At 41.1% G+C, this 24,923-nt stretch overlaps 1 protein-coding gene across 1 annotated transcript in view; it reads left to right on the top strand.

Moving 5' to 3' along the window:
• The first annotated feature begins 1,005 nt into the window (after window positions 1-1,005).
• The window catches only part of LOC115426260 (NACHT, LRR and PYD domains-containing protein 14-like), a 307,234-nt gene continuing 283,316 nt past the window's right edge, over window positions 1,006-24,923 (top strand). Inside the window, exons 1-4 of the mRNA XM_030144261.1 lie at window positions 1,006-1,121; window positions 1,349-1,486; window positions 1,690-1,809; window positions 4,974-5,093. Coding sequence (XP_030000121.1) covers window positions 1,006-1,121; window positions 1,349-1,486; window positions 1,690-1,809; window positions 4,974-5,093 — 494 coding nt within the window. The remainder of the gene's footprint in view (window positions 1,122-1,348; window positions 1,487-1,689; window positions 1,810-4,973; window positions 5,094-24,923) is intronic.

Genomic DNA, 24,923 nt, shown 5'->3' with positions numbered 1-24,923 from the left:
GCAAAGCACAAAAGCACATAAGAGCAAAAGAAGTGCAAAATGAAAATAAAGACAAATCAACAAAGATATACATACTATTTACAGCTGTGTACAGGCTGATCAGGCCACAGGTTTATTGCACAGTTTATTGCACAGACTTTTTGGAGCAGTTTCTGTTGTGCAGCCTGACAGCTGCAGAAGGACAGACCTGCGATACCTGTCCTTCACACACTTTGGGTGTTTCATCCTGTCACTAATGGAGCTCCTCAGTGCAGTGAGTGTGTGCTGGAGGGGCTGGGAGTCTTTGTCCATCATGGAGGACAGTTTGGCTGTCAGCGTCCTCCTCCAAAGGTTCCAGAGGGCCTAGAAGTTTTATTGTCTGTAACCTCTGATCTGTTTTATCAGCTGTAAAACTCTTTGAACGTCACTAATCTGGATGAGAGGTCATATTTAGTAAATCATGTGAAGGAGTGTTTCAAGGACTGAAAAAAGTTTGTTTGAGGTGCTCTTTGGAAAAGGGATTAAGAAAGTAGAAAACAAACAAGAAAAGTGCAAGGCACTGTCTGTAAGCATTCACATGCCTTTATTTTCACAGCATGGTCATGTGTAGACCTTAAAAAACACTTCAACGTGTTTGGGCTTCAAGCCTTCATCAGGAAGTCAAACAAACAAACAGAAGCCTGGAAAACTGTCAAGGACAAACTGGTCCAGTGCCATCTCCAACCCAGCACTCCACCATCATGACTGGGTCACAGCCCTAAAGGCAGTTCCAAATGCAGCCACTGGAACCACTGCACTAATGTCATACACACAACAACTTTCTTGGACTCTGCTTCACAAAAAGAATACACAATCAGTCATTTTATCAACTGTAAAACAACGTTTGTCATCTACAAACTGGAATGTACTTTATCATATAAATACGTGTTCAGACGATCACAGAACTGTTCACATCTCACAAACTATGAAGTCAAATAAAGGGAGTGTTTATTACCTTAAGATAACACAGGGTCAAAGTATGAATGCATGACGTCCAATAAATGCAGAGGGGGAGGGGCATCCGTCAGCCCAGGTGAAGCACCTGAACGTATTCAGAGTTCAGACTCCGTTTTGACAGAAGAACAGAAGACGTCTGGTTCAGGGTGAGTCTGACATTCAGATCATTTTCCTGTTCTAGTCTCTCAGTGGGTTTTCTGGGTGTGGACTGGAACTGTAAACATGGATGGAGTCCCTTCCAGGCTGAGTGTCCACTAGGTTTACTGGACTCTGTGTCCACTGGCTTATTTCCTGTTGTGTCAGTGTTTGTGACAGATGAACCCAGTGTTTCAGTGAGGTGAGCTCACAGTAGTTTGACTGTTTGTCCTTTCAGACTGACTGAAGTTCACAGTATGAGTCTGAGTGTGGATGAAGAGGAGGACGGAGCAGAGTTATCCCATGATACAAACAGGGGTTTGTCCATAAAGGAACCTCCAGGGGGCAGTAATGAACCAGGACCCTCTGATCCACAGTGAGTCCACTGTCACACACCTTTAATATTTGACTACAGACACAACAGGACATGATGTGTCCACTTTAAAGTCCAAATGTGTCCTTCAGACAGAATAAAAACACACATGAATAATAACCAAAGGTGATAGAAAATGAAGTGTTCACATGTGAATAACACTAACATACTGTCCAATCCAACTGTTGGACTTGTGTTGTTTCCAGAGGTCAGTATAACAGACCCAGAGCAGAGTCTCCAGTGTCCACATGTCTGTCCATGAAGAGTGACCGGTCCAAGGAGAGTCCTCCATACTTTAGTCCTGAACCTGGACCTTCAGACACAGAGTAAGAGACTGTTTATTCTTTCAAATGATCTGCAGGACATGTTATAGCAGTGATTTCATTTCACATCCAGAGTCTATTGTGTCATTTAACTCATATTAAAGCTGTTTGACAGAGGCCTCGATGCAGACGGGCCAATATAGAACTGAGGGACTGTGGAAGTCCTGGGGATAGATCTTACATACATCTGGATGAAAAGTAAAAGAATAATAATATATTTATTTTGTGTTCATTATGATCATGTCTTTAAAAATTCCATAATTATTTAATAATGGAAACAATCACTTATTAATAAATGATTAATAAATAATTAATAAATGACTGGATAGACTAAAATGTCAACTAAAGAACCGTCCAAATTTAATAACAACCACCTTCTAATTAGCTAAACAATAATAAAATGAACTTATTCAAATACTGTTTTGATTGTGTTCTTTTTATTCAGATGACATAATCATGACAGATTTTTCTTTTTTGGCAATGTATCAATTTAACAATATATCAATTTATATAGAAAATAACAAATTGTATCTGTGCCAGAAATTACTTTCAGCTAAGTTACCCATGACAAAAACACCTGTGAAGGAAGTGTGTTTATTCCAAATCACATGACCTGCTCCACATGATGTCATATTAATGATTCTATTTATAGTAAATATTTAAAGTGCATTTAATATTCTAGTTTATATTCAAACTAGGGCTGCACGATTTTGGCAAAAAAAAAAAAATCCCGATTTTTTCCTCTAAAAACTCGATTTTCGATTTCGATTTCGATTTTTGGGTATAACTAGAAAAGGCAACAGCAGTCAACATGTCGTTTTCGTGAGCAGCCCACAATGCAAGCCACTGCTCTGACCTCAAAGCTGTGATGGGATCACGTGATGAACCTACAGTTTTGTTTTGTTTTTTCTCTTCATTAAATCTTTGAAATGAAGTAGAGTACACAAACAATGTATACAACAAGAAAATAACATAAGTTTGTCAGGGGGAATACACTATAAGAAAATGTCCAAATCAGAGCAAATACTGATAGTTGTTACAACCTTTTTGTTTCCACATTTATCGAACAGCTTTAAATAAATTTCAACATCTTACAAAACATAAATAATATTTGGTTTTGTGTTACAGAACTTACATTTGTGAATGAAAAATTTAGCAAGTAAGAGGACTAAATTAATTATTTAAAAAAAAAAAAAAAGTTTTTTTTTTCTTTCTTTTCTGGGTATCTGGCCCACAGCAGTGATACCAGTGTCAGTCAGTGACAGGCATCTGTCGTGCGTGTGTGCGTGGACCAGGTTAATATGAGTGTTCCCCATGCGGTTCTATTTAAACTGGGGGATCCGTGCGTGGAATAGACCGACCCAGGACACACTGGAGGGATTCTGTCCCTGGAGCTGGTGGATGTGTGTGGGCAGGGGGCTGTGTGGGCTCCTCTGCTGAGGCTGAGGACCCCGAGACCTGGACCCGGTTCGGAAGAAGACAGTACGGTACGGATCCGGGACAACGGAAGATGAGTGATCCGCTTGCAGTTATATTTCAGTTGCGGGATCCGTGCATGAAGCCACGGCTTACATTGGTGTACGTACTGCGGGTTCATGAACAGATTTAACGTCCGGTCATTACACAGACTTCTGTGACAGACCGCTGTCACAGGAAGAACCTACGGTAGCCCGCGGACACGCGGAGGCGTGCGGCCCGGAGGCATGAGAGAGATGAAATCGATTTTACGATTTCCCTTTTTTAAAAATTGTCCTAATTAAAAAATCCGATTTCGATTTAAAATCGATTAATCGTGCAGCCCTAATTCAAACCATTTGATTATTCAAATCTGATTGTGTGTGAGGTGACTAAAAGAAGTGTATGTGAATGGTTTGTATGGATGTTATGTGTTATTGTACAAATATATAGAAAAAAAGTGTGTTAAAGCAGTGGAAGCAGAATGAATGTAATCATTAGGGGGTGGAGTCCATAAGTTCGACTTCTTCCCACTCCTTTTGGAGCGCTGAAAACTTTAGTTTGACCATGTTGTTTGGTTCTTTGTTTTCTGATGATTCTATGAGCTGGAAATCCAACTAAACTAACTCAGAATTGTAATGCATTACTGGAGCCTTAAAGCAGAGTTAGGTTTAGTACTGAGCAGACGTCCATGTGGACAGTGGACTGTCCTCTGCCGTCTGCACCCATTGGCTGAACACCAACAGGAAATACAACTGTAGACACATTTTGGATTCCTTCAGGTCTCACAGTCTTCCAGTTTTATTTTGTTTTTTTCATTTGAGTAATTAAATTATGGACAAAAGTGTGTTGTAACACAAGTACTATTGAACATGTACTGAGTAAAATATTACTGAAAATTGAGTAGTAATGCCTGACACTACTGTGTTACAGCAAAAAGTAATCTGTTACTGTAATGCATTACTTTTATATTGCGTTACTCCCAACACTGGTTCCAACACACTTTAAATTGACAGTCAATGCCATTAAATTAGTAACAGACAGAGGTAAGGACTAAAGGACACATGGACAAGAAGTTGGTCTAAAGTGTCAGATGTCTTTAACGTGTGGAAAAGAAAATCCACAGCAGCATCTGTACCAAGTTACAACTAGATGAAAACTCACACTAATGTGTCGTTTGAGCCTCAGAGCTTTGATTTATTTATGTGTTTATTTGGATCCAGGAGCAGTTTGGTCCTGGTGTATTTCCACATCTGAGCAAATCATATCTGTCCAGTTTGTATATTTATTTCACATGTTGTGGTTCTACTGTGGCTGATTATTTTTCAATAAATAATGAAAATATCAGGCTCAGTTTTTCTGATGTTTACTAGGATTAATAACAGTTTTCATCAAATCTGAATCAAATCAGAGCTGGTCAGTCTGGAGGCATCTGTTTATTTCACATGTTCTGACATGGACGTAAACTACCAGTTGACAGGTTGTCACAGTTCAACAAACATGAGACACTGATTCTAGTTGGACTTTATTGGTTCAACAACAGTAGAGACACAACAGGACATGATGTGTCCACTTTAAAGTCCAAATGTGTCCTTCAGACAGAATAAAAACACACATGAATAATAACCAAAGGTGATAGAAAATGAAGTGTTCACATGTGAATAACACTAACATACTGTCCAATCCAACTGTTGGACTTGTGTTGTTTCCAGAGGTCAGTATAACAGACCCACAGCAGAGTGTCCAGTGTCCACATGTCTGTCCATGAAGAGTGACCGGTCCAAGAAACATCCTCCAGAGTTTAGTCCTGAACCTGGACCTTCAGACACAGAGTAAGAGACTGTTTCTACAGATGAGACATTATTTCTGATCTTTATTTGACATGTATGAATTCATCTGACAGAAGAATTTTTAATGTAATTGAAGTCTTGATTGACAGCTGAAACCATTAGTCCGAACCCTCTACGTTCATAGTTGTGTGTGTTTTTGATCATATCCAGTCCTCTACTATTACTGTTAATACTCTTATTACTTGTATATTGATGAAGTTTGCAGGTCAGATGTGATCAGTTCCTGTCAGTAACTGGTTCAAATCAAACTCAGGTGTGTGAGTAGAACTGACAGTTTCCAGTCCAGCTTTAGTGAAATGCTCTAAACTCCTCATTTGGACTCCAGCTGCTGTGAAGAAAAGATGTTTGAGACTCTGAGATGAACAACAGCCTTAAAGTCTGTGAAACACATGAGACTCACTCACATGTGACAAAAAGAAAGACGTTCAATCCTGAACCAAATGTGTGTAAAGGTTCAGACACTAAGAGCCTGTTTTTCTGCTTGAAGTGTTTTCTTCATTTGAATGAACATTAAACACATGTTTGTGTGAGAATCAGCTCTGAAACAGACCAGTAAGACCAGAGCAGTTTTAGATGGAAGTCCTCTGTGTGGTGTGGACACACTTAGAAATGCTGGGTTGTTTTCAGAACCCGAGCGCTGGGTTAAGGCTGTTGGGTCACAGGTCTGGTGGGTTTGACTGAACATGGGCTTCAGAAGAATCAAGCAGTGCATTGGGTTGGACATGTGAGCTGAAATGGAGGCTCATCATTCCTTCCAGCTGCCATTTTCAGACAGACTGTGAGTTGAGGCGGCTCAGTGGTTTACACTGGCACCGCTCAGCAACAAGGTCCTGGGTCTGATCCCCGACCAGACCAGGTCCTTGAGCCAGCACAGAGTTGTGAGTGTAGATGTGATCCTTTGAACAGCTGATCTGAAAGAACTTGGAAGAAGCTTCTTCTAAACAATGTGTTGATGTCCACAGAGAGACGGAGAGGACTCATGTTCCTGAGGTGAACCCAGCGTCCTGTTCTTTGTGTCAGAAGGTCCAGAGTGATCTGGTCCAGGACCAGCTGTGGACACTGGTTGTGCAGACAGTGCATCACTTCATACTGGGACCAGTCTGGTTCATCAGGAGACTCCTCCTGTCCCCAGTGTGAAGAAACATCCAGAACAAGAGCTGAGCTGCAGATCCACAGCTCTGTCCAAAGTAAGACTGGACATCTGTCTGAACATGTCTGCACTTCACTAAACACAACATGTGTTCAACTGTCACTGACTGAGCAGCACAACACAGAACATCTGAACTGCATTAGACTGAACTACATTTTCTATCAAATGTTGGAAATGATCAACTGAAATATTGATTTGATTTCCTATTGATCAAATTCAATGTTTTCCAGAGGATGATGGTCAAAGTAACTCACTGATTCTCTGTAAATTCAATCCCATTATTCAGTATTTGGTCAGTGACAATCATCTTGTCCGTGTTGTTAGAACTGCTTTGGAATGATTCCTGTTTGTATAAATCAGATCCATGTCTGATCAGTGGTTTCCATAGTAACAGGTGTAGGGTTTGTCATTTGGAAACTGTTGTCAATATGAAATAGTATTAACATTGACTGACAGATGAGAACAGATGTTTTGACCCAGCTGTGTTTATTTCAAGTGTTTGTTGTCTGGTTGCAGTTGAACATAAACTCAGTCTGAGGAGCAGATGTGAATGTGTGACTGAAGGAACTGAGGAAACAGGAAGTAGAACCCGTCTAAACCGGATCTACACTGAGCTCTACATCACAGAGGGACAGAGTGAAGACGTTCATACCCAACATGAGGTGAGGACGCTGGAGACAGTTTCCAAGAAGATCATCCAAGAAAGGCCAATCAGGTGTCAGGACATCTTCAAAGCCTTACCCGAGCAGCAGACACCCATCAGAGTGGTTCTGACCAACGGCGTGGCTGGAGTTGGAAAAACCTTCTCGGTGCTGAAGTTCACTCTGGACTGGGCCGAGGGTTTAGAAAACCAGGACGTCAGTCTGGTGGTTCCGCTGTCCTTCAGAGAGCTGAACCTGGTCTCAGATGAGCAGTACAGTCTGCTGACGCTGCTCCATGTTTTCCATCCAACATTACAGAAGGTCACAGCAGAGCAGATCAGTGTCTGCAAACTTCTGTTCATCTGCGACGGCCTGGATGAAAGCAGACTGTCACTGGATTTCCACCACTGTCAGGTTGTTTCAGACGTCACTCAGAAGTCATCAGTCAACGTCCTGTTGACCAACCTCATCAAGGGGAACCTGCTTCCATCAGCTCTGATCTGGATAACATCTAGACCTGCAGCAGCCAATCAGATCCCTCCTTCATGTGTGGACAGGGTAACAGAGGTCCGAGGCTTCACCACTGATGACCAGAAGGAGGAGTACTTCAAGAAGAGATCCACTGATGAAGATCTGTCCAACAAAATGATCTCACACATCAAGACATCCAGGAGCCTCCACATCATGTGTCAAATCCCAGTCTTCTGCTGGATCAGTTCTACAGTTCTGGAGCACATGTTGACTTCAGACCAGAGAGAAGAGCTGCCCAAGACCCTGACAGACCTGTACTCACACTTCATCATGGTCCAGACAAAGAGGAAGAAGAAGTACAAAAAAGGACATGAAACAAGTCTAGAAGAGCTGACAAAGGCAGACATGGAAGTCCTTCTGAAGTTGGGGAGGCTGGCGTTTGAACAACTCGAGAAAAGAAACATGATGTTCTACCAAGAAGACCTGGATCAGTGTGGTCTGGACGTCACAGAGGTCTTGGTGTACTCAGGAGTTTGTACAGAGATCTTCAAAACAGAGACTGTAATCTTCCAGAAAACAATCTACAGCTTTGTTCACCTGAGTGTTCAGGAGTTTCTGGCTGCAGTCTACATCTACCACTGTTACACCAGCAACAACACAGAGGTTCTGGAGAGGTTTCTGGGAGACCAGGACAAGGGCTTAAAATCAGTTTTTCAGAAAATGTTCAGGTATTTCACAGTCAGTGACAGCCTCAGTGACAGCCTGGATGTTTTCCTCAGTAAAGTCATGATAAAATCCCTTCAGAGGGAGAACGGACACCTGGATCTGTTTGTTCGTTTCCTTCATGGCCTCTGTCTGGAGTCCAACCACAGACTTTTAGGAGGTCTGCTGGGTCCAAAAGAGAACAGACCAGAGAGCATCCATGAAGTCATCAAGAACCTGAAGCAGATGAACATTAAGGACATCTGTCCTGACAGAAGCATCAACATCTTCCACTGTCTGACGGAGATGAAGGACCAAACAGTCCATCAGAAGATCCAAAAGTTCCTGAAGTCAAAGAACAGATCACAGAAGAAACTGTCTGAGATCCAGTGTTCAGCTCTGGCCTACATGTTGCAGATGTCAGAGGAGGTTCTGGATGAACTGAACCTGCAGAAGTACAACACATCAGATGAAGGAAGACACAGACTGATCCCAGCTGTGAGGAACTGCAGAGAGGCCGAGTAAGTACTGATGAGAATATGAAGAGTATGAATCATAGACTGAATCTACAGATGGATCACATGACCCTCTGTCTTGTGTTTCTGTCAAAGTGAAATATGGGAACTGCCATGATGGTTGTATGATCAGAGTCAACGGAGTAGAGACACTGGGATGTGAGCTCCACCCACCAGATGACTGATTGGTTTGTGTTTGTGTTTGTGAGGGATTCTTGACACTGATTGGTCATTGAAGCGGTCGATCACTCATTTTAAGATCATCATGTAACTTATTCAAATCTAAGTAATTAGTCAAATGATTTCTTGAATAAATATCAGCCTGATGAACATTTATTGGATGTATACTTTGACTGTGTAGTTTGTCTGAAGTCCCATAGAACAGGAGAACAGTCTGAACTATACTACATCCAGCCACTAGGGGCAGATCTAGGGTGTTTGGTTTGATTGTTTGGAAGCTGTCATTCCATCTGTCTTTATACTCGTCTATTTTATTCATCTGGTTTTCTTGTCTTTTTTAAACCTTACAACTGTTCATTAAACTGGTGTCACACAACACCATATCCTGACCTCGTTCAGACTCAGATGTTCAATAAATGTGTTCAGAATTAATTTCCTGTAAATTCTGTATTTATAGACTTTCTGCCTGTGGACTCTCACAGACTCACTGTGAAGTTGTGGCCTCAGCTCTGAAGTCTAATCCTTCACATCTGAGACTTTTGGATCTGAGTCACAACAACCTACAGAACTCAGGAGTGAAACTGGCGTCTGGACTGGAGAGTCCAAACTGCAGACTGGAAACTCTGAGGTTAGTTCACTGACTGTCTACTGTTAAGTCCAAATACATCCATGTGTTTTTCCTCTTGAGGGTCATGGGGGTGCCAGAGGTGATCCTGCTTACCTATAGATGAAGGTGGGGTCCACCCTGTTCACTGCAGTACTGTCACACACCAACAACCATTCATTCTCACATTCACACCTATGAGGGATTTGGATTTCCCATTGAAACTATGAAGAAGGAGGATGTTAGGAACCTGGAGAACCCAGAGAGAACCCATGCAGACAGGGGTAGAACATGCAGCGCTCACACACAAAGGTACACACAGTTGGTGCTGGAATCCTCCTCCTGCTCAGAGGCCGTAGTGCTAATTACTGAAGCACCATGTGGTCCAGTGGAACAACAGCTGTTCCTGATCTGATCTCAGACAACCAAAACTGACACTGAAAACCTACGATGAAAGAGATGTTTTTAAAAATACTGTAAATGTTTCATATGTAAGATTCACACACGTTTACATTATCAGATGTGTGAGCATTAAACAACCAAACCTGTGTCATACAAACCCATCATCATCCTTTATTTTCCATCATATGATGAGTTGAAGATGTTCTTTTAATACAGTCAAGTAAAAGCACCACGATGAAATACCAAATACTGATAAAAATAAGAGAATGCAAAGTAAAAGAATAATAGAACACCAAGAAAAGCTGTCATCAGATGTCTGTTCTTGAGTTTATCATTTTCTATTTGAAACCTTTTCAGTTCAGATCAGAGGATTGAACATTAAACAAGAACATCATCTTCTAATATTGAATAAATGTACATATTACATACAGTGAAACTCACAGATCAGCAGATGGGTTGAGTTGAAATATTTGTTATGAACTGAAACATGAATTGTTTCATTTCTGGACTGAGTTATAAATCAAAGAACACTGACAGCAACAATTTTCCTGCACATTAAGTATTATGAGTTCAAACCATTTAATTACATTTTACTTGTAATGAGAACGACTTCAGGAATCTAGTATTTGTACTTTACATATTGTATTGATCGTAGAATAAATAGTGCTGTCAGACAATTAAAAGTTTTAATCAGATTAATCACAGGGTTGCTGTGGATTAGTTTGGATTAATCATGATTAAATCTCATGAATTTTTTATCTGTATTAATGGTGTTTCATTTTGCTTGAGCAAACAGACTGAAGAAAGAAGGGAATATATTTGCACTAGAGGTGATCGACACTCATATCCAGAAAATGAAGGGTGTGCAGTGTTAAACCCTCGGTACTACCGTGGTTCAGCTCTCCGTCTAAATAGGGTCCTGATCTCAAGTGACTAGGCTGGAGTATTACCCTCACGCGCTAATCCCTTTGAGATACTACTTTAGCTGAACTTATTTTGGAACACTCGCCTGTCTTCTAACTACCTTTAATTCCAACCTCTGCCCCGCTAACTCTGGTACCAGAACTGCCAGGAGAAACCCACTCTGTGGTCAGTAATAATACCAGTCCAGTTGGTTTTTGGTAGCTGTTCCACATGGATTTAGTGCACTTGTTACATGACAGGTAATAATTTAAAAGCCAGGAAAAATAGGCTTTCGGGACATAAAAATAGTAGGTGGATTAAGGCTAAGACACCTTCGGGACTTTTGTTGTTATGCACACAATAAACCTAACGTTTTACATTCACCAACATAATATACCACACAGGGAAATAACTCAAGGAGAATTTAGAATTTACTTTTTATAAATTTATTGTAGGCAATTTAGCAAAGCAAAGCATATACATGAATCATCAATTAATTAATCCCTAATAAAATCATTAAACTGAACTTCTAAAACCATAAATCAATATCCTGATTATTAAACCTAAACTGTCCTCAATTTTCCTTACTTCAACAAAATCCCTGTTGTAATCTCTCAACCCACAGTTCAGCCTTGTGAAAATGTCCCTAATTGTTGCCTCGCTTGATGTCCTCAAGGGGAAAAAAAACCCATAAAAATACAATGGTGTTGAAAGTCTCTTTTCTTCAATCAAAAATTGGAAGAAAGTCAAAATTGGAAAAGTTCTCAAATAAAAATAATTATGTCTCTAACTTCTGCAAAAAGGAAAAATCAAGAATTGGTAAAAAGATCAAAATTGGAAAGTGTTGTAAACCCGATTAAATCGGAAAAGTAAAACTATAAAAATAGAATCCAAAAATCTATCTAAATTACCAAGTCGAATAGACTGAATTCGTAGAAAATCCAATAACCGAGAAAAATCGGATAAATGGAAATAAAACTAATGACTTCTAAAAGCTTTTTGGAAAAGATTCAAATTCCTAAAGAATTTGTAAAATTAGAAAAAGAATCCAATAAGTGACAAAATATAAAAATAGTTATTACAACAAAATTTAGAAAAAGGTCCAATCTAGTAAAAATAGACAATTGAATAATTTAGAAAAATAGGATTATCACTTACCGAGTATTAATCGGAAAAATTTACGAAACCAGAGAATTTAGAAGAGTAAAAATTAAAAATTAGAACTTTTTTAGTATCAAAAACCTAAATGAGAAAAGTCGAAAAGTTAGAGAAATAGGATAAATATAGAAAAATTAAAAACCAAATTTAATCTAATTTCTGTAAAAAGTCAAAAGGGTAAAACTTATTTTAATTTGAAAAGACAACCTCAACAGCTTGATCAGGGCTGCCGAGTTTGTCTTAAAATACTGGGTAAAAGAAAAGAAATAAGAAAATGTAAAAATTCTTCTTCCTTTCCAGTCTGGGCCAAAGCGGAGAAAAATACCAAAAGTCTGTTAAACAGATGGTCCGTCAGCAAATGTTCCCCATAAGGTGGTAAAAGTTCTTAAAACACAGTTCTTGCCTTTTAAGAGTCTTTGGTCCTTTGTCATCTGAAGAAATAGGTCTTTGCTTTTAAAAGTTCGATCCGTCGATGCAAAGTTATTCTATCAGATGAACCTCCAGCATTATTTGAGAAGTAAGATTAACTCCGAAGCCAATCTGCCACGCTCCTATCTGGACTCAAAAGAGCATCGCTCAGAGTTATCTTCACTACGTTTTACAACGTAGGGCACGCAACTTCTTAGAGCGCCTTGCACTTCTGAAATACTATAATAGCGGTCCTGGTTTTTAACCAAACTCTAGGCATTACCTCATTGATGCCTAGACAGTTGATTTCATTGATAGATGAGTAATGTCTAAATGCCTCTAGTAGAACTTCCCTTTTTTACTGGTCTTGACCAGTTTTGGGTGCAGAAAATAGCCTATTGTTTATGTCACTTCTCTTTTCTTAATGTTATCAGTTAGCTTCAGCTGCAGATGGCTCGGTGCTGTTTACTTTAGTTCTCCTTTTCTGCCGGACTTTGCCCTAACATGCCCCTTCACTGCTTTAACATGTCTCAACTTGTCTCCTCTACACACAGTAGTCACAAATGAATCAACATTCATTTAAACATTCTTTTCTTAGCTATACTTATTGATCACATTACATATATCTAATTCAATGCAATACATCAGTTCAAATCATCTTTTTAATACTAAGCTGTACTTTGACATTGGTTAAAATGCTGGGTGTTACACTTCTCTATGAGGCCTTCTGGTGCCTGCTGTGACCTGTGGGGCCCTGACCTCTACCTAACTTGACAGCAGGATCCCAAAAAAATTGGATGAAAAAAAAAACAGTAAGAAAGTAACATTTTGCGTCGAGGCCCGACTGGCCTCATGTCTGTTAATAAATTCTTTGGGAGCTCACAGGTTGTGCGGACCTTACTTTATTATTTTTTTTCAATATATTTGCACTAAACATGTTTGTCACAAGTTTGGATTCTGTCAGCCCAAGTGTTGGCAGAATCCAGACTAACGTCTGCTTGGTGTTAATGTGGTATTTGAATCTGGAAGTGCTTCAGTGAATAGAAAACTCCTTCTGCAGAGTGGGTCCAAGATTTTCTGTGGGTCGACTGTTCGTCTGGGTTTTTTTGTCCTCATATTTCTGTTCTTCCATCTTTATGGGTGGGTTCTACTGGTTCTGTTCTTTATGGGTGGGTTCTGCTGGTTCTGTTCTTTATGGGTGGGTTCTGCTGGTTCTGTTCTAACTCTACTGGACAAACTGACCCAAATGTGTTGGAGCAGACGTTCACAGTCATTCTGCTGCAGATGGGTTAATGACGTTAACATTTATGATCAGATTAATCATGATGATGGATTAATCTGAGTTAATACGTTAATTTTGACAGCCCTTAAAATAAATAAATAAAATGTGTGTCATTAATGGATTTAATCTACATCACTGACTCTTTCTTCAGGTTGGATAACTGCAGTTTATCACAGATCAGCTGTTCTTCTGTGGCCTCAGCTCTGAAGTCCAATCCTTCACATCTGATAAAACTGGATCTGAGTGCAAACAACCTCTGGGATTCAGGAGTGAAGGAGCTGTGTGATTTCCTGCAGAGTCCACATTGTAAACTACAGGATCTGAGGTCAGTTCACTGTTAGTTTGATAGAGTTCTGTTTTAGGAGCAGCTGAACCTCATTTCTGAACAAACAGAACTGACATCCATTCTGTTGTTTTACAGTTCCAAGAACAGTTGTGTGAACCCTTTGAAATGTTGTAGTTTTCTGCATGAATTGCTCATAAAATCTGATCTAATCTCCATGTCAGTCACAAGTCCAGACAGATCCAATGTGTTTAAGCTAATAGCACACAAACACTACTAATATTTCATGTGTTTATTGAGCACAACTCTTCAACAGTCCCAGTGAATGTAATGATTGAAGCTCCTTTTGCACCAATAACCTTAAACCAGTGTTTTTGGAGCTGCTGATCTGACCTGCACAATGTCCAGGGACATTTGGATCATTCTTTGTGACACAAGTGCATCAGCTCAGCTCTATTCTGAGCATGTCTGCTGTGAATGGCTCTGGTGAGTTCAGTCCACAGCGTCTCTATTGGATTCAGCTCTGGGCTCTGACTGGCTCTTTCCAAAAGGTGGTTTTTCTGTTTCTGAAGCCACTCTAGTCACTTTACTTCTATGTTTACATGTTGACAAACTCAGGATTCCATTTGGTCCTCCATGATTGGAGCTGCCGTGGCCTGGATTGGCTGGAGAGTCGACTGGTGACCGAAGGGTCACAGGTTCGATTCCCTGGACTGGCGGAGAGTTTTTGATTGATGTTCCCTTGAGCAAGGCACTTAACCCCCCATTTGCTGTGTGGTTTTGGGTTCAACACATTGTGTTTGTCTATACTGGTGACTGAGATGCAGATCACATTTTATGAGCAATTCATGCAGAAAACTTTGAGGGTTCACAGAGTTTTTCTAACCACTGTATAGTCGACACCATTTAATGTTGGATTTTTCTGTCAGCTACAAAAATTACAGTCAGTAAAAACTGTTTGGTTGAAATGAATGTTGAATATTTCACATTCATGTTGAAAACCTAAATATATTCGGCTGAAATGTTCATTAATTTGAATCTCCATCATTTCTTCTTTATTCAGGTTGAATTACTGCAGTTTGTCCAAAATCAGCTGTTCTTATCTGGCAGCAGCTCTGAAGTCCAATCCCTCACATCTGATACAACTCGACTTACGTCAGAACAACCTGTTTGATTCAGATGTTAAAGAACTGGAGGACCTTGTTCAGAGTCCACACTGTAAACTGGAGACACTGGTGTAAGTAATGTCAGTTTGTGCTGGTTTGGTGAACACCTCCATGATTAGAAGTCTGTTTGATTATTTTTAGTGATTCCTCTGTGGTTTGAATAAATTCAGAAATGTCTCCGTAAACATTTCTTTCTGATCTGTTTGTATTTTCTTCTTTCTTCAGATGGAAGTGGTGATCTGTGGAACAGTCACTGTGATCAGGACTGTGTGAGGATCAGCTGAGTCCAGATGATCGACAGATGTGAAAGCAGCAGCACATCCCCACTTCTTCTCCTCCACTCCTCACTTCTTCTCCTCCACTCCTCACCCCTCCCTCTGATGATGTCACAGAAGGTGAGGCAGACTTCCTGTAGCTCCGCCTCCTCGGTCCATCATGTGACTTTAAAGGCGGTGAAACATCCTTCCAGATGATTCTGAGATGGATTCATGAGGAACCACGAAGCACCGAGGAGTGGAGGAGCTGAAAAAGAAGGAACTGACCAGAGGTTTTTCATTGGATGTACAGTCAGTGAACCAGTGTGTTCTGTGGATGGCACTGAGTTATTTTGTGCTGCCACCCTGTGGACTAATGGAGAACTACACTGTATACCTGAAAACTGGACCTGTGATCAGGCAAGGGACTATTTTTGGTCATTTCCAAATACATAACAAGACAGTGACATCAGCAGTTCCAGAGAGGACAGTGAGTCCACAAATCCACTTTAAAATGAGTCATTAGATAAAAACACACATGCTCCTGGATCTGGCCTTAATCTGATGGTCACATTCATTCAGACTGCAGATCTGATCAGCAAATGGGCCCTGGAAGATCCGACAGAAGTCTGTAGAACTGAAAATGGACAAATCTGCTGAGAACTCCTACTGCACATATATAGGTTTAATAAGGGATAATAGCTGGGTTTGGATTTTATCCAGTCCATGTAAACATTTCAACTAAAGTTTCCTGAAGCTGGTTTTTCTGTTTAAATGTGAATATTTCATGTTCTATTTCCAACCACCGTCATTCATTATGGATTTGGGGAAATTTGTTTACATAGAAACTATTAGTTTCCATCTTACACAGATCTGTTCTCATTTATAAAATCCATATTTTGCTTTTTGTCATTTGAAGCTCCAGACATACATGAAGCACATGAGATCTGAGTCAGACTCCAGTCTATTAAATGACCATTGTTAGAAAAATTAGACTATTAGACTATATCCTGTAAATACTAGACCTGTAACACATACACGTACTGAACCGAACCGTTTGGGTACACACCTGTTCGGTTCGGTCCACAGCTGAACCCAAACAGCACAGTATGTTGAGAAGAAGAAAAAGGAACGAAAGACGTCGTTCGATGCGGAACTTTAAATCCACGCAAGTTTCACATGGACATCTTGAAGGACGCACACATTGACCCGAAATACGAAATAACAGCTGATATAAGGTAAAAAAAAACAACCAATGTGATGTGAACCTGGAAGGACCAGACTGCAGACCCTCCAGCATCAGTCCAGTCCAGTTTGGATCAGTTCAGGTTCAGGTGAAAGACAACAACCAGGAAAGAGACGGAGAGAAGACGGACGCTGTTTGGCCCCAAGGAACTACAGTAGTTCTAAAACACTGACACTAGCTCTGTCTGTGTCTCTGTCACTCACGCTGTATAACAGAGGAATAGAACTCAGAGTTGGACGTTGAAAGTATATAAAAAAGTTTCACTTTTGTTTTGCGCCAGCGTTAGTTACATTAGTTATGGACTGGACCCCCCCCCCACCCCCCCAGCTCTGACCAAAAAAACAACAAGCAAACCATCCTCCAGAAAATTCGCACCTTGCATGCACACACACACACACACACACACACACACAAGTACACACAGTGTCCTAAACATTTTTTTCTCTGTCCTAAAATACATAATTTGGTTCAGTTTGTTGTCAGTGTTTCTCTTCAGTTTGTTTCAACAGAATACCAGTTTACCCTCCTGTTAATGTTGCACTTCATGCAAAATTTTTTTGTTGATATTTTTCTGCAGAATGTGAACTGACAGAACTGTGATTAGATTTTTGTTGTTTGTTCAAAACTCCATCAGGGAAAAGTTCAGTACTAATGCTTCGAATACATTTTGTAATATTAATAATTTATTTTATCTTCTATTTGATTTATCGCAGCAGAATTATATTATTCCTATTTTTCTATATTCTATTGTGTCCAAAAATTGGAGGAAAAATGTTCAAAAATTCATAAATTTATTAAAGACATTTTGAGGGGTTTTCTTTCTTCCTGTACTGAACCGAAAAAAAACGAACCGTGGCTTTGAAAACCAAAAACGTACAGAACCAAAAAGTTTGTGTATCGTTACAGGCCTAGTAAACACCAGATGTCCAGAGCACGAGTCATGGATGGGTTATGATGACATTTTGCAAGAATGCCGGACAGATCCACTCAGGATGTCTACCAGTTCTTTGCTATCTGTTTGTTTTTTTCCAGTTTGGGACCGGGGGCCCGTTTCACGAAACTAGGATTCCGTCATCCAGGATAACTGACTAAGCCGCGTTCAACGAATCCAAAACATGGGAGTCCAGGCTTAATTGGTTTCACAAAGGCCAAGCCAGGATGAACGGACACGGATTCATCAGCAGGTGGAACTCATCCTGGATAAGTGCGCACACCGGATCCCTTAAATAGACCCCAACATCGATCACAGATTCACCGATTCATCATGGCAACTAGAGCAGCGAACTTTCCCCCGTCAGACGCCAAACTCCTCATTTTGGCTAACGAGGAAGTAAAGGAGCGAATGAAAAAGAAAGACAACACCAGCACAGTTACAAAAACAACCAGAGACAGCGGTAAAAGACTACAGACAGCCTGAATGAGTAAGCAGAGCACAAACACACACTGACTGTTCCACTGAAACCATCACAATTATAACCACAGAGTTCATGAACATCTGTGAAAACAGAGTTGTGAAATTGTAAGTGAAACAGACTGTAGATGTGAGTGAAACTGTGGAAATGGAACTGCATCAGACTGAAGAACTCTGATAAATACATGAGCTCACTGACTTCAGTGAATTTACCTTTGGGAGAAATAAACTAACCTTCTCTTCCATCCATCCATTCTCTTCCGCTTATCTGGGGCCGGGTCGCGGGGGTAACAGTCTAAGCAGGGATGCCCAGACTTCCCTCTCCTCAGACTCCTCCTCCAGCTCTTCCGGGGGGACCCCGAGGCGTTCCCAGGCCAGCCGAGAGACATAGTCTCTCCAACGTGTCCTGGGTCTTCCCCGAGGTCTCCTCCCGGTGGGACATGCCCGGAACACCTCCCCAGGGAGGCGTCCCGGAGGCATCCGAAACAGATGCCAGATTATCTTGTTTTATCTTATCATCTTATCATGATTCATGACTTTATGATATTAATTAACCCATAAAGACCCAAACATCAATCACTGCTGATCTAAACTGTTTAATCCCTGTTGATCCACTAATCCTATCCATCCATGTCAATAGTTGGTGTCAAATACAGTTCTTCATCTTTTCATGGTCATCAGATATGACCCATTTGGACATTCAGAGGCTCCGTAGTTACCATGGAAACACCGTCATCTTCTCCAACATTGATTCACCAGTGAAACCCATGGCGTTGGATCAGTGCCAGTGGATGGACACACTGGGTTTATGTTCAGTTCATGACAGACTGGACTGAAACAGACACTGTTTATTCAGTTTGATCTGTTTCTGACAGAAGAACCATCAACTGTAATCTGAGCTTCAATGAACATCTGCATGATCAGTGAATTAAATATAGGAAAATATCTGATTTATACTGATAAAATACAAACTACAGAAGATAATATTATAACAAATGGAGATAAATCACTTCAGAAAGGTTAGATATAGAGAACATTCATTAGTGAACTGACACTAAAGTAGGTCTGGGCCTTTACGGGTTCAGGAACACTGTTCAGTGTTTGGGTTCAGATTCTTCATCTGATCATTTCAGATGGTCCATGATGACTGTCTCATCAGTGTTGTGTCTCAGTGGTCTGGTTCTGGTTCTGGCTCGGTCCATGACTCCTGAGTCTATCGGACCTCTGGAATCTGTCAGCGCCGATCACAAGGTCAGCCACACGACCTCTGTTAACAACTACTGTTTATATCAGATCTGTGTCCAGGATGGAACTGTGTTTCTGAGGTTGTGATGCTGAGGTTTTGTGCTGACAGGTGAACTGTCTGGTGTGTGTCTGGGGGACAGGGGGTCTACCTGGGGGACAGGGGGTCTACCTGGGGACAGGGGGTCTACCTGGGGGACAGGGGGTCTACCTGGGGACAGGGGGTCTACCTACCATCCTTTTCTCCTGACCCCATACACAGACCCCCTGAACCACATCAGACCTACAGTCATGCCCATACCAGGACCAGGATCCAAATGACCTTTGACCTCCTGAAGGAACACTTTCACTGTCTTCACCACTTAAGGCTCCGCCCTTTGAGGTCATGTGACATCACTGTGGCCTGGACTGTCCTCCACAATGTGGCCTGAGGAAGGAGAGGGAGGGAGGGAGCCCCCCCCCCCCCCCCCCCCTCAAAAAAGTGCATCACACATGGACTGGGACAAACCTGCCATCTTCCCTGATGACCGCAGTGGTCAGCTGGTCAGCTGGTCAGGGACCAATATGTGTTTAATTATTTTAGTTCACGTGCATGATTTAAGTTAAATATGTCCTGCAGGGGCAGAGGAATTTGTGTTTTTTTTTTTTTTGTTTGTTTTGTTTTTTTTTGTTCAGTTTAAATTGATTTGGCCTGTTTAGATGTTTGTGTTACATACTGTGTATATACTGTGTGTATACTGTATTTATACTGTGTATATACTGTGTGTATACTGTATGTATACTGTGTATATACTGTGTGTATACTGTATGTATACTGTGTATATACTGTGTGTATTTATACTGTGTATATACTGTGTGTATACTGTATGTATACTGTGTGTTTACTGTATTTATACTGTATGTATACTGTGTGTTTACTGTATTTATACTGCATGTATACTGTGTGTGTGTTTACTGTGTGTACTGTGTTGCAGGGAGGCTACTGCATCCATTCATTTATCTGTTCATTTGTTATGTATGGATTTGTCTTGCATTTCTTTCAGTGTACAGATGTGTGTATTTCTTTCAGTGTGCAGACGTGTATTTCTTTCAGTGTACAGACATGTATTTCTTTCAGTGTGCAGACGTGTATTTCTTTCAGTGTGCAGACATGTGGGCTGTGTTCTACCTTTAAATGTGTATTTCTTCTTCTGTTCTCTCATATGTTCTGGTTCTGTTCTTTCTATCTTGTACAGTCTGTGTGACTTCAGTTTTAAAGGAGCTGATGGTTTAATCGCTTTGATTGATCCTTATTCATTAAAGGAACATCATGTTACTCTTTGTGTATTTATATTTATATGACATATATAGTCTGTGGGAAACTGTCAGTTATCTGAGTATAAATAATACACAGACTGAAAGGGTCAATGTAATCAGATTCCTTGGAATAACTATACAAAAGAAGTGAAGTTGTTGTATGTGTTAGTTCATGGAGGTGTGGGGAAATGCTGACAGAACTAATACAAATCCAATCAACATTATTCAGAAAAGGCCAATACCACTGATCAGTACAGTGTCCTATAGGAACACACACATCAGTTTATGATCAAACTAAAAGTTTTAAAGTTCAGTAACTTAGTCCACTTTAAAACAAAACAATTCATGTTGAAAATTTAAAAAAAAATCTGTTGCCTGTTCATATTCAGAGCTTGATTAAAATATGGGAAATTATTTCTAATTTCAGAGGAAGTCATGTGTTCAATAAACCTTCTGTTAGAACAAATATGAACACATTTAGTCTGTGTTGGAGAAAATGTTTGGAACTAGTTGTATCCTGAGTTCACAGACTGTCCAACACTATTTATGTTTAAAACTATGCTTAAATGTCATGAAAATATATGAAGAATGTGAATGTTTATTTTTGCATGACTCAAACTATTGAATTGTTTATTTTTTTGTTGTTACTATCGTTACTAAACTAAAGGCATTGGGATCTATTTTATTTAATTTTGTTTGGTGATATGAATGGGGGGTCAGCAGAATGATCTTAGGCTTCAACCTATTCCTTTACAGACTCTTTAGTTTTAAAACAGTGTATCTGCATAAACATCTAATGTTTGAAATGTCTGAATAAAAACAATTGAATTGATCTACTGATTGCAAAATCATGTAAAATTATTTATGTAAAATTATTGAAATGAATAATCACAAATGTTTAAATACTGGCAGTGGGTCTAGTTACTGTGATTCCATTGTTTAATGGGCAGTGGAAGAACCACTGGTTCCATTTGTGGAGACTGTTACTGAGATGAGGGATGAGATAAAATAAATCCTGGAACTTATCCTGGTCTGGACCAGGCTAACTCCACAGACTAAATCTCCATGGTAACTTATATCAAAACATATCCTGCTTTCCCCTATCCTGCTTTTGTGAAACCAGATCATGGATAAGTTGAGCCAGGATAGCCAACATATCCTGGCTTAATCCCTTATCCTAGTTTGGTGAAACAGGCTCCAGAGCGTATTTGTTGTCCATCCAGTTTGGGACCAGAGCGGCTGCTGCCCTTGTGGAGATCAGGCCATGGGGCAGGTGGAGGAAGAGTACAGACGTGTTCACTGAACCCATGCATCACTGTGTTCTGAATACCTAAGCCAATGGTGAACCGGATCAACGTCATAATATTTGTACTCTTGGTCCAATGGTTGTAAAACTCATGTTCTTTCATCAGATCTTACACTTCCTGTTGATAGTCAGTCAGCTGCTGCATCTCACTGTATGGACATGACTCCTTACAAGTAAAATCTGCAGATTCCAGAATCCAGTGACTCCGTCTTTTGTCTCAGAGTGTATCACAGAATTTTTCTATCAACTTGGTCCTTCGAGCTGGATCCCAACATCCCTTCCTTCATCCAGGTTTGGGGACTGAAAACCATGCATGGGGGAATCTAGGGTTCCTGACTGAAAGCCCTCCAGCTGAACTGCTGATCCAAAGGAGGCCAGGACCTGCTGGGAAGGAGGAAGGGGGACGGGATCCACCCAAACTGGCATCGGACCCACTGGATTCTCAGGTAGGAAATATCCTGTGTGTGTGTGTGTGTGTGTGTGTGTGTGTGTGTGTGTGTGTGTGTGTGTGTGTGTGAGCTGTGGTGCATGTACGATATTCTCAGACCAGTTCTTCCCTGTAGTCCCTGTTTGAAGGTCGAGGTCCAGGGGTTCTGTGAAGAATATCCCACCTGCTCATTTTTGAATAACCTGGTGTTGAGTCCATAGTCGTTGTGAGAAGACTGGTCCTGGTTCTGGTCTATGTTCCAGTCCTGGTTCTGGTCCGTGTTCCAGTCCTGATTCTGGTCTATGTTCCAGTCCTGGTTCTGGTCTGTGTCCCAGTCCTGGTTCTGGTCCGTGTTCCAGTCCTGGTTCTGGTCTAGGTTCCAGTCCTGGTTCTGGTCTGTGTTCCAGTCCTGGTTCTGGTCCGTGTTCCAGTCCTGGTTCTGGTCTAGGTTCCAGTCCTGGTTCTGGTCTAGGTTCCAGTCCTGGTTCTGGATGCAGATCAATCTAACAACAGAAGTGGGCGGGACTTTCACTGGAGGAGAGCTGAGCTCATCCAATCCCAGTCCATATTCCACAGTTTGTGGAACATGTGCTTTTGCTTCTTAAATGCAGAGTTCTTCTAAATCTCCCTCTCATTTCCGTTCCAGATTTGACATTTACAGTGAAAAAAACATTTGGATTCATTACAAAATTCATTCCAATCATTATTCATTGGAGTCCAAACCTCATTTCCAGTTTTTTTTTTTTTTTTTTCTGACTCTAATCCACAGTTTTTTCTGCTGATCAGATCCAACCAAAGGCTCCATTTCATCTGTTTCAGGCGGTGGCCTGTGTTCTCCACCTGATACTGAGCACACTTCCAACAGGACACTTGTCATTATCAGTTTATTCCCATCACAAAGTGTCCCATCATACTAGTACATTTCATTTCGGCTCATTTATTCCATCAACAATCCAAAGGCAGTGTTTTTACACACACCCATGTTGAACAAAGCATTCAGTCCTCCTCAGATCTGTTCCTTTTGGACTGAAAATAGACTCAGATATGGGACTGCTTTAGTGAATTCCTGCTCATTTTTCCATCACATGTGCACCAGCTTGTGTTTGTGTGTGTGTTTCTGGTTTGACTGCAGTATTTTGGCTCCAACTGTGACTTTGTGTCGTCAGAACATCTTCCACTAGAATGAACAGCTTTATTCTGAACCCACTTCCTCCAAGTATATTTTGGACCTCAGCTCCATGATCCTATCGTTTCATCGTATTTTTCAGTTGGATGGAAGGAGTCATACAGGAGGAGATTGGTCCTGGAGGTGAAGGAGCAGCAAAGCACACACCATCACACAGCTGCCAACATCAAACTGCACAAAGGATTGGTTTGAGGTCAAAGCTGACACAGTCGCTCATTTCATCATAAATGTGCCGTCCATATTCATTTCCATTATTTCAACAGGATTGTTTGATTTCTTTATTTTTGAATTGCCCCTCAGTCAGCGCTCCTCCCACTACTTATGTTTATGTTTATGTTTATGCATTTGGCAGATGCTTTTTTCCAAAGCGACTTACAGGGAAAACCAATTAAATCACTCAAACAATCACATTTATTTATATAGCGCCAGATCACAAAAAAGTTCTCTCATGACACTTTATATATAGAGTTGGTCCAAACCAGGCTGAAGCCAATTTACAGAAACCCAACAGAATCCTCCAGGAGCAAACACTAGTGATGGTGACAGTGGAAAGAAAAACTACCTTTAACAGTAGAAACCTGGAGCAGACCCAGACTCCTGGAGGATGGACGAGTGACAGGACCAGCTGGGGTTAAAGAGAGAGAGTAAAGAAAGAGAAAAAGAGAGAGAGATAGAGATAGAGACGGGGGGAGAAGGGGAGAAGGGGGGAGTAGGGGGAGACACATGGAGGCAGTTGAGGATAAGTGAGTGGTGATGATGAGGGCAGGAGAGAGGCAGGACCACCGCAGCAGGTCCAGAGATAATCCTGGGAAAATCTGTGATAATCCTGGGAAGAACCTTATTAGAATATTTAAAATGGAATGTTTGAAAGTGTTAGGACAGGAGGTGCTCCTGGAAGAGCTGGGTCTGCAGGAGCTTCTTGAAGATAGGCAGGGATGACTCTGTTCTTGTACCACTTGATAGAGCGTTCCACAAACGTGGAACGACCCATGAAAAGAGCCTGGATTGTCTTGTACAAGGTCTGGGGACCACCAGACTACGTTCCCCAGACGAGCGGAGTGGTCGTGGGGCGACATAAGCTTTTATTAGTGCACCTAAGTAGACAGGAGCAGACCCACGGAGGATTCTGTAGGCTAGGATTAAAGATTTGAATTTGAAGCGGGCAGCTATGGGTAGACCAGTGGAACTCAATGAGTAAGGGGGTGACGTGCCCTTTTAGGGTGAGTAAGGGGGTGACATGTGCCCTTTTAGGGTGAGTAAGGGGGTGACATGTGCCCTTTTAGGGTGAGTAAGGGGGTGACATGTGCCCTTTTAGGCTGATTGAAGACCAGACGCGCTGCTGCATTCTGGACCATCTGTAGTGGTCTGACAACACAAGCTGGGAGGCCCGTTAGAAGAGCACTGCAGTAGTCAAGGCGGGAGATAACCATAGTCTGCACCAGGAGCTGGGTGGAGATAACCATAGTCTGCACCAGGAGCTGGGTGGAGATAACCATAGTCTGCACCAGGAGCTGGGTGGAGATAACCATAGTCTGCACCAGGAGCTGGGTGGAGATAACCATAGTCTGCACCAGGAGCT

Source organism: Sphaeramia orbicularis, chromosome 9, assembly GCF_902148855.1.
Source record: "Sphaeramia orbicularis chromosome 9, fSphaOr1.1, whole genome shotgun sequence".
In the NCBI taxonomy this organism is placed as follows: Eukaryota; Metazoa; Chordata; class Actinopteri; order Kurtiformes; family Apogonidae; genus Sphaeramia; species Sphaeramia orbicularis.
The sequence above is the reverse complement of the archived record's forward strand: the minus strand, read 5'-3'. Positions and strand labels throughout refer to the sequence as shown.